This window comes from Macrotis lagotis, chromosome 1 (assembly GCF_037893015.1).
Source record: "Macrotis lagotis isolate mMagLag1 chromosome 1, bilby.v1.9.chrom.fasta, whole genome shotgun sequence".
NCBI lineage: Eukaryota > Metazoa > Chordata > Mammalia > Peramelemorphia > Peramelidae > Macrotis > Macrotis lagotis.
In genome coordinates, this window is record NC_133658.1 from 837279898 (window position 1) to 837291071 (window position 11174).

At 33.5% G+C, this 11174-nt stretch overlaps 1 protein-coding gene across 1 annotated transcript; it reads left to right on the top strand.

The window, feature by feature from the left end:
• Positions 1 to 474: 474 nt before the first annotated feature.
• On the top strand, positions 475 to 1525 carry LOC141507485 (olfactory receptor 9G19-like). Its single transcript, XM_074215171.1, has one exon. The coding sequence runs from the start codon at positions 593 to 595 to the stop codon at positions 1523 to 1525; it is 933 nt and encodes a 310-aa protein (XP_074071272.1). The 5' UTR covers positions 475 to 592.
• The last annotated feature ends 9649 nt before the right edge of the window (positions 1526 to 11174 follow it).

Genomic DNA, 11174 nt, shown 5'->3' on the forward strand with positions numbered 1-11174 from the left:
TCTGTGCATTATTTTTCTTCTCTCATATTCTGACATTTTTAACTTTTTAATAACAATTTGGGGATATTTATATGGGAGTCCTAATAAACCTCAATTACTTTAAATTCCCACTCACCTTCCTTTAATTAGTCTAAACAACTCAGTAGCTACACTTTACCTCTTCTTTAGCCTGTAACAAATCATTCTCTAGAGTTTCAAATTTCCTCCCACTTACCAAACAATCCACTCAATTTTAGTTTACTCTTTATTTGTTCCATTTACCTTATGTTACTTCACTTTGTCCTGCCAACTATCTTTTTTCTTTCTTCATCTTCTATTTCAGTTTCTGAAGTAATTTGTTGTATCCTTTCTAAAAGTACAAATATAATTGTTTTAAACCAGTCTTTTTTTTTCTCTTTGATATATATAGATGGAGTTACTCAGCAACCCAACTGCAAACTTAGAAGACATCAAATACAACTTGACCAAGGACCCCAATAAGTGATCATTCAAACTTCTAAAAAATGACTTTTTCCAGGCATTTCATTATATCCATAAACAAATATTCTCCTTTGAAAAAGTTTTAATTCCTAGACATTTTTTCCTATTATACATGGAGAAAGTTAATTACACTGTAAATGAGTTTATCCTTGTGGGTTTCACCACAGACACTCTGATGCAACGGGTTCTTTTTGTGGTATTCTTTCTAATGTATTGCCTAACTGTGCTGGGGAACTTTACTCTGATTACCTTAATTTGTACAGACTCTCGACTTTACACAGCCATGTATTTCTTTATTGGGAACCTTTCTTTTCTGGATCTCTGGTATTCCACTGTTTATACCCCTAAGATCATGTTGACATGTTTCTCTGATGATAAGAGTATTTCTTTTGCAGGTTGTCTAGCCCAGTTCTTCTTCTCAGCTGGGCTAGCTTATAGTGAATGTTACCTGTTGGCCGCTATGGCATATGACAGTTACGTAGCCATCTCCAAGCCATTGCTCTATTCTCAGGTTATGTCCCCAAGATTATCCTCATGTCTTGTTGCAGCTTCTTATACTGGAGGTTTCATTAACTCCATTATCATTACAAGTGAAACATTCACTCTGACTTTTTGTGGGGATAACGTTATTGATGACTTCCTTTGTGATCTGCCCCCACTGGTGAAGCTGGCGTGTGATGTGAAAGCCAGTTACCAGGAGGTACTCTATTTCATCCTAGCCTCTAATGTTATCACTCCCACTGTGCTCATCTTGGCCTCCTACCTCTTCATCATGGCTGCCATTTTGAGGATTCGATCTACTCAGGGCAGACTTAAAGCCTTCTCCACATGTGGCTCCCACCTGACTGCTGTGACCCTATACTATGGATCTATTCTCTTCATTGATTCCCGTCCTAGTAGTAGCTACTCTCTGGAGAGGGATAAGATTGATTCTGTGTTCTACACCGTGGCAATGCCCATGTTGAACCCAATGATCTATAGCTTCAGGAACAAAGATGTCAAAGACGCCTTGAAGAAAATGCGAGATAAAATACAAGTCATCTAAATAGAAGTTGTAATGGAGAAAAGGAAGGAAAAATTGTATCGGTATTCCTCATTATATTCTTTTCTCCAAAAAATTTAAAAAATCATTTTTCAGGATAGACAAGTCACTTTACAATTATAATTTAAAACTATATATTAAATTAACTTACTGTCTTTTAAATGTGTTTCCTCCTCTGTTTATTATGGTCTTTACTATTTTAAGAAAGGAAAGACCTTAGTTATTACTTATTCACACACATTTAAAAATAAAAGTTTTATGTCATATATTTAGAGCAAGCATTTCTCATTTAAATTCTTTATTCATTAAAATGACTCAGCAAAACAATAGTATAAAATTGAGGAAATATTGACTCAAAAGGGTAGAATCTGGTAAAAGATGATGTCCTATTGCTTCCTCTGAGATGATATAATGATCAATTATAAATTTTTGTACACAGTCCATGGAAGCATGCAGAAGATGATATCTTGGACTACAGTGGTAACGTAGGTCACCAAAAATTAAATCTCTGGGACCACAAACCTCAGGGTAAAGTCAGAGGAAAAAGGGGACCTGTCAATATAAATAATGGTGTGCTACCATGAAATACCTTGATATGTTGAGTATGAGAAGACTGAAGATCAAAAGGAAGGAGAGGTTTTACTACATTTTCTTGTAGTCAATAGTCTATGTATCTATATTATAAAATTTAAATTAAAAATAATAGTTAACATTAATAATATAGCAGATAATGTCCTCACAACTCTGGGAGGTAGAGTCTACTTTTTTGATTGTTCTGTTTTACAAAAGGCTAATATTTATAATCTATTTATTTTTACAACAAAAACTTGCTAACTTAAATTCCATAAGTAAAATTAGCTCTGAATCAAGATAAGTTTTCAGTTTGTATTCTAGTAAATATGATGATAATTTAAACCATAGATGATGTTATAGAATGACTTTTCTTCATTTTTGTAATTCTCAAGAATTCTTGGTATAGAAAGATACGCTATGATCACTTTCAAAACCAACTTTGACGATTTGAAATTGACAAGCTTTGAAAAATTTGCTTTTAGTGGTAAAAGTATGAAACTCCTTCTCTTAAGGAGAACTCCCTTTATATAGTCATTGCTTATACACAAAGAAAAATGTCAAGTTCATGCTCTAAGTAATCATGACTAGCATATCACTTTTAAATTTTGCCAAACAATTAATATAACATGTCAGTGCTTCATGTTCTTCTTTATTGTTGGGGGCATATGAAGGGGTCATAATATGTATATAAACAAGTACAAAATTATTTCAGAAGAAAATATTGACCATTAAAATTAATATGCATATAACTTGAAAAAAACAAAATATGAAACATATATTTTTTAAACATGATTTAACAGAACGAGTCATTACAGTGACCACTTCTGTAGGATATGAAGCATCTTTTACTTGTGGTCTTCCAACCCATTCTTTGAAGAGAAATAAGATGTTTTTCACCTTTTTTTTCAGGACCAAGAAAAAAGTTTCATGCCAATGATTTTGAGACTTGAGTAAAATATAATAATATTAATTATATATACATATTATGAATTATAATCACACAATAAAATTAATATTCTGGATTTTCTTTATTGTTTGATTAATAGTTTAGTTATTTAGGTATATTCTTTCCTTTTTCTGGTTTTTGAATTCTCCAATAATAAAATCCTTTTCAAGTTTCTCTGAATTTCACATAGCATCTGTATTGAGTATAATATTCCATTACATTTCTATGCAAAAGTTTATTTAGCCCTTTCTTAATCAATTGGTAACCACTTTGCTCTTAGTTTCTCACTTCCTTTGAGCTTCATGAAATCCCTTAATTTTAAAGAGGAAGCAAATGAAATCCAGAGAAAGATGAGGGGATTGTTTTTCAAGATTCTGCAAATAGTAAATGATAGTACTGACACTAGAACCCATCCATGTCTCTTTATTCCTGGATGCCATTTCTTTCTATTTGAGATATGAGTCTGAGAAATAAAAATGAGAAGGTAGATAAGCAAGACTATGAAAAAAGAAAAAAAAACCCCAAAATAACCAGTACACACTACTCTGTCCTCATTGCATAAAGGTAACAAAAACAATAAGCTCCAAAAGAATAGCAACAACAATGTTAATGGAATTCATATTAAATCAACCAACTGTTGTCCTCCTGGTTAATGATTTACTATTTATTGAAGAAGATATAAAAATAAGAGCTAGGATCACTTTAAAAATTAGCATTGACTTCATTATCTTTTTAACTTTCTATGAAATAATTGAAAAACTGTTACACTGACTTATTTAAGAAATTCAATCACAATCTGAAAAGTCAAAAAGTTAAATATTATAAAATGCCACAGAAGACAAAACTTGAAACCTTTAAAATTTCTTGTATGCATTTTTATGCATATATTCAGTTTATATTATTTTCTCAATTTTTAACTCAATTTTTTATTTATAATTTTTTGTTTAACTATTAACTAGGATTAAGTAGGGACTCCAAATTTAAATAGCAATAACTGTGCCACTTAGCTGCCTTTATTTTTTTCTAGGTAAATTCTCTTGATTTTGTATCCCCAAATTGATCATTATAGGAGAATCTATAGATCAAATACTTGATTAAAATGTACTATTACTAATTCACTAATGGGCTATGTTAAAATAACATGATCAATCAAATAAATGATTAAAAATACTATTAATAAACTAATGATTGTGCTCCTGTTACTCAAGCCCTCTGAGTCTTGTGGTATTTTTTTTTTAGTTTTTGCAAGGCAATGAGGTTAAATGACTTGCCCAAGATCACACAGCTAGGATGATTTTTTTTTAGGTTTTTGCAAGGCAAATGGGGTTAAGTGGCTTGCTCAAGGCCACACAGCTAGGTAATTATTAAATGTCTGAGACCGGATTTGAACCCAGGCACTCCTGACTCCAAGGCCAGTGCTTTATGCTACCTAGCCGCCCCTAGGATGATATTTCTTTAGAATGATGCTATATCATTGGCATTTCCCTCTATGAATGACCATGATTTAGTAAAATACTGCTGAATGGAGTTGTGGAATTTTAATACAATCAATGACTCAAGTCTTCCAATGAGAAATTTTCCTAATGATTCTGTTTTCTTCATTCTACATTTCAGAATCAAATCCTAGCATGTTCAATCTGCCCCCAAAGTCCGGTTGTATATTGGAAAAACAATGTTGTGAGGAGACTCACTGGGAGACAGTGTCCTAGAAATCAAATCACTAGTTTTTGCATCCAAAGACTGGCTCAAACCATAGCTCTTCTGAGTCCTATCTTTGGTTTGCACTTTACTCTTTCAATGCAGTTATGTATATCCAGATGATGGATTGAAGGAGAACTGTGCAAGTCTTCAAAAAGTGCAAAGTTCAACTCCTTGTTTCAGAACAGGAAACCAAAGACTGTAGAGTGTAAATGACGCCCAAGTGTCAGATATAGAATATGAGATCAGGTCTCCCAATAATGCTAATCTAATGGTTTTCGCATTAAATCATAATACCTAACAATTGTTTCTATATATTCACTTTAGATCATTCTACCTACATATTGTTTTATATATACCATATCGAACTCCATCAAAAGTCTCTGTTAATCCAAATCAATAAGTTTTTAAGTTGGAGAGTTCAAACAATGGTGATGGGTATGCCAGGATTCTATTCATCTATCTGTCCTTAAGTTTTGTATTCTGTAACTCTGGTCTGTACTATCTGCCATACATATATATATTCCTTGGAAGAAGAATATGAGAAAGTATTTCCCACACATGCTCAACATTTCTTCTCCTTGTCTCTTGCCTATCCTCTTCATCTTTCTCTCATAGTTTCCTTCCTGACCCCTCCCCCTGACCCTATTTACAAAGGTTTGTATCCTTTCCCTCTTGAAACTATTTCATTATCTTATATTAACTTGTAGCCACATTGAATTTGCACATTACATATTGAAACTTTCCATTTGAATAGATTTTGTTGAGAATCAAGCTTGAATATGTAATTCTTATTGAATTGAAGCATTTTGTAAACTTAAAGATTGTAACAAAGTAGATGGAGTGTTCGAAGGTACCTTATGGCACCTTGCCTTACCTTCTCACTTTACAGGTGGGGAAACTGAGGCTGTGATCTTGTGTTACTCCCACAGTAATCACTAAAATAGTAAAGGATCCAAAGTCAGATTGGTTAAAAGGTAACTGATATTTAGACTTAGGTTCTGTGTCCTTCAGTTTTCCTTCCAAGATAATACATGCTGTTTTGCAGCACTATAGAAATGAAGATTTTGGTTAGAGTGACTCTTGGTTTAAGCATCTGTGGGGCTCTTAATGTATCTGAGAGAGGTCAAATAAATCTCAAATGTGATGAAAGCCTTTCCATATTTACTTGTTTTCTCCCAGAAAATGATTTGCTCATTGTTAAATAAAGAAGTAACTTTGGAGATAGTAGGTATGATGACATGATCCTAAGCTATCTTGGAAAGTTACATCAATTCCATTCAGACACAGAATCTATTATCTCACCCAGAATCTTAAAATCTATTGGATTGTGGAATAAAATGGTTTGAGTGATTTTATTCTGAATTCTAAGAGAAGGAAACATGGTGAAATCAACTTTGAAGACCATCACTCCCTGGTGTGGTACACGTTTTACTCTGCAAATAATTCCTCTTGGCCAGGAAACCTAAGCTGCTCTGATTATCTGGGGAAGCTAGAGAAAATAAAAAATACTCCAATATTTGGAAATTTGAATGGCATTGTGATAGCAGTGTTCCTGTGGATGTTGGTAAGGTGTATATCTTGGGATTCTGGAACAGTAACATTTTTCTTTTCTTACCAGGATTGCTAAAGGCCATATTAGATGAAGTATTCATTAACATGGGGTGATATAAGGGGCAAGAAAGGTCTTTCAGAACCCAGATGTGTTGTGTACCTACCTGTTACAGTATCTGAATTTTCACCATTAAAATAATGGTTTGGAAGTTAAGAAATTATATTCAGGAGTATTGTAGATTTAAGGTGGAAGGAATTTAGAAGCCATCTTCTCTAGTTATATCATTTTATAGATGGGGGGTCCTGAGACCCAAGTGGTTAGTTCACATGTGCAAGCTTGCACAGATATCAAGTGGCAGAAGAGGAATCCAAATCTGGATCCTTTAACTTCAAACCCAGGATGCTTTCTAGAGAACCAGAAAGGATTCCATTGAAATGCAAAGATTGCAGTTGCTAGCTACTTTTCCCAGGGTCAGAGCTTTTGATCCCATGGTTCTCTTAAACATAATCATGAAACCAAAAGGGTATAAAAAATCCTATGAAATACTTTCTATCTTAAAATCTATTTATGAACTGTCTAGTACAGAGCCTCATTTATGTATTAGATATAACATTGCTACCTAGTTTGATTATCTAGTTCCTCAACTCACTGACCAAACAGAAAAAAAAAAAAAAGAAGTATTAACTTCTGCTTTGTAATAATAGTGCTGAAAAGGCACAGGTAACATTGGAAGAGAAAGAAAACAGTAGAAAAGAACAAAATTTTTCTTTCTGTGTTTTGACAGTTATGATAAATGCAATTCTCTAGGCAAACCTCAGGTGTGCTGAAATTTGAATTTTATCTTATTAGAAATGAACAAATTTGTTTTTTAAATGAATTTGAAATGTAAAGTTGAAAGAAGTATAACAAAATAGAGTGCACATTTAATGCTTACTATGTTTCAGGCACTTTACTTAACCCTAAGTATATAAAAGAAAAAAAAGAAAATGTCTCTAGAGAAAGTATTTTTAAAATGTGTTGAGAAATGGTTCAATTTGGAAGTTTGTGGACTTTCTTTTTCATAAGGTATTTAAGTTCACAAAATAAAGTGTACAAATTACAATGAAAATGAAATATATTGAAATATAATTATTAAAATATTAACCAAAAATACATAAACCAAGGTCAATAATCTCTATTAAAGAATGTCTGACATTGAATGAATCTAAGGACATAGAATATCAAAAATTAGAAGCAATTTTAGACCTAGAAATTATAATGGTTGAACTTCAAGGAAACTTAGAACAGAAAATGTTTACTGAAATGAGAACTTATAAAAACTAGAGCTAACAGATTTTTAGAGTAGAGAATATTGGAATAATAAGGGAACTTAGAATATATAGCAAAAATACCCAGATTGAAAAGGCACTTTTTTGCCTATCAACTTCAATCTTATTGAAGAAATTCATATGAAAGAACTTTTCCAAGTTCATACAGCAATTTAATAGCAGAACCAGGTCCTGTTTTTGTTGTTCTTTTTTCACACTCTCTTGCTAGTCTCTTTTGCCCAGCATCAAAGTGAATGGTTTGCTCCAAGGACTGGAGCTTAGTTATACTTTTTTGTCCAAATAGGAGTATCAGAGAAGACTATATGAAGGAGGTAGCATCTAATTAGCTGCTGAAAGAAGGGTTGGAATCCAATAGCAGAGAAGGAAAGAGAAAATTCCAGACTTAAGGAAGACTAGAAAAAAATCCATAGAGCAGGTGGGACTAATAAATTTTTAATTCAAGAAGCCTTGATCTTACTTGGCCTCAAAAATTCTGAGGTCCCCATGAGAATGACATAAACTCTGTGCCTCACTCAGTCACCCATGTCCCTTCAAGACTCACACAATTTGTATAGTCCCATTTATCAACTGAATTCAAGAAGACTGAAGAGAGAAAAGAGAGCCTGTATTTGAAGATTGATATCTAAAAGCAGTAATTGTTACTTTCTCTATTCCCAATTAGAGATATCTTTATTATTCCAAGTTTTCTCTTTCCTTCTGACTCTGCAGAATCTGGAAGGGGATTCTCTAGGGTCAAATAAAGCAGGGGAGAATTAGACTTTCTTTCTAATCTTTTGTTTGTTGCCTACCTTTTAGAATTTAGAACACAATGTATAGATAAGCAGGGAAAGAGATGATAACCAAAACTTCTCTTTCTGGCTCAGCAAGGAATTGGATAATATTTTTTTCATGGTGTTTTCTGTTTAGGGATCTTGGCTTCCTTAGATAGTTAAGAAATTTCTACTTTAGCTGCAGAATGGCAATTCCTTTCTACTTTATAATCTTGTAGAATTTGGGTCACAGAGAATTCAAGTGGCTTACTCCTGCAGATAGTATGTATCAGATGAAGCACTGGAATTTGGGTCCATCTGAGGGAAGGGTCAGCTTTCTTATGCATTATTTCATATTGCCTCACCAAGTCTCAATGAACCATTTTTATTTAAATCCCCCAAATATAATAGAGTAAATATTTATTATGATACTACACGATGAAAGGTGCCAATCTGAAGCAATGAGGAAATAATCAAGAAGTTTGATGTCAAGTGACAAGGGTAAAGCAGAGTAATCAACAAAATATGCAAAGTTAGATATAAAGGGAATCAGAGAGTTGCCAAAGAAGGTGTTGAGTGAGGTTGGAAGAACTCCTCCAGCTGGAAAATCTTAGAAGACTTTCTGAAGGAGGTAGCCTTTATATTGGATCAGTAGGAATTCAACAGGAGAGAAGAAAAGAAATTCCAGACTTAGAAAAGACCATGAGCAAGATCATGAAACCCATGAGTGTTTGGTCAACCAAGATCTGGTTGGGTTTAGATCATATAGAGGAGAATATTAACAGATAAAGTTGGAAAGGTAAATACTGTCAGAATATAGGCAATCTGGAGCACCAAAGAAGTTTGCACTGGATTCTCCCATTTCTGTGCATGGCACAATCATTCTTCTTTTGAATAACAAGATATTAAGTTTCAAATCATACTTGAATCCTCTCTTTCTCTCACCCCCAAAATCCAATCATCTATTATCTTCTTCATTCTATATCTACAAAATTTAACTACCCTTTCTTTCCTCTCTTTAGATCAACATTCATGCCTTATTCTCACCCTTATTATCTATTGCAAAAGTGGCCTCTATACTTCATAGAAGCTACTATGGTAATATTCCTGTTCCACAGTTGTAGCTCTTTCATATTTATATATTTATATATGATATGTACATATACAGATAAGTATGTATCTATGAATGCAAATATGTAAAAGTAAGGATTATCATTTAAATATTTGTATCTTCAACATCAAGTAAATTGTTTATCTCATAACCAGACATTTAATTAATAAGTACTGATGGATTTATTAAATGAATGAAAATGTTGAATTTCTAGTAGAGCATTGATTTCACTTAAGACAGGAAAAGTCTTAATTGAAAGGACAGGCAGATACTAGAGTAGAAAACACTTATCTTAATTGCAATTTTGATTTTCTTTCTATATACACAAAGACATACATCCCTGATGTGGTAGGTTAATGCATTTAATAAAAAACAATGGAATCAGCATATAAAAGGATATAATTAGTGTATAGAATTACAAAGTCTTTTTATACTGTTCTGGGTTATCTAATGAGCAATACTGCTTTCTCCACAATTTTACCAAGGTATAGACCACATAATTTCTGCAATGGACACTCTCCTCAATGAAGGGTAGATGAGACCCTTAGAAACTATGGAAAGAGTTAATCACACTGTAACTCAATTCATCCTAGTGGGGGTAACTCAGAAACCTATGATGCAGGTAGTGTTTTTTGTCCTTTTCCTCATGGTATAGTTTGTGAAACTGGTGGGAAATATGATTCTAATACTATAAATATATACAGACTCTCAACTGCACACTCCCATGTATTTTTTGGTCATTGGGAACCTATATTTTCCAAATCATCAGTTTACACTTCTAACATCCTAGTGACCTATGTCTCTGGGGACAAGAAAATCTCTTTTGTTGGCTGCTTGACTCAATTCTTCTTTTCAGTTTGGTTAGGATATAGTGAATGTTACCTATTGACTGCCTTGCCATATAACCATTGGTTGTGTAAAAAGCATTCTTTTTGGGGGGGGTGGTGGTAAGGCAAACAGGGTTAAGTGGCTTACCCAAGGCCACACAGCTGGGTAATTATTAAGTGTCTGAGACCAGATTTGAACCCAGGTACCCCTGACTCCAGGGCTGGTGCTTTATGCACTATGCCACCTAGCCGCCCCAAAAAGCATTCTTTTTATGTAGTCTTCTATCCCACTCTTTGAAGAGAATGAAGGCGTTTTTCATCTTCTTTTCTTTAGGACCAAGATTGGTCATTATAACTAATTATGTATATTGATCTCCACTAATGAGAAGAGAGTACTATATTAATGACTCTGGGGTTTGGATAAAATACAATATTATTCATTTATATGATATTTAATTATCATTTCATAATAATTAAATTAATATTTTAGGTTTCCTTTAATGTTATTTTAACACAAAAATCTGCCAATGGATGGATGTTGAAATACCCACACAGCTTGTATTGGGAAAAACAAAATAAAAAGGATTCTGTATAGTCAACATCAGTTGGCTGATGGAGTCACAAGTTTTGCCACTTATGACTCGATCCCACTAAGGTTCTGTTCCAGTTGACCCTCATATTGACCAACTAACCCAGAGGTGGCTGTGGTCCCTACATGATCTGGGGCAGAGCCAAGAATAGACACTTCATGATCTAACTAGGAAATGCCTTGGACAAATCCCAAAATATAAGAAGCAGCTCTGTCAGTTGAGTACCAAGGTAACCATATACAGTCTCCTTTTTTCAAGGCATTGGAAACATTTCA

What these genes read in the sequence shown, in the direction of transcription:
- LOC141507485 (XM_074215171.1), top strand. Translation starts at nt 593, where the DNA reads ATGGAGAAAGTTAATTACACTGTAAATGAGTTTATCCTTGTGGGTTTC.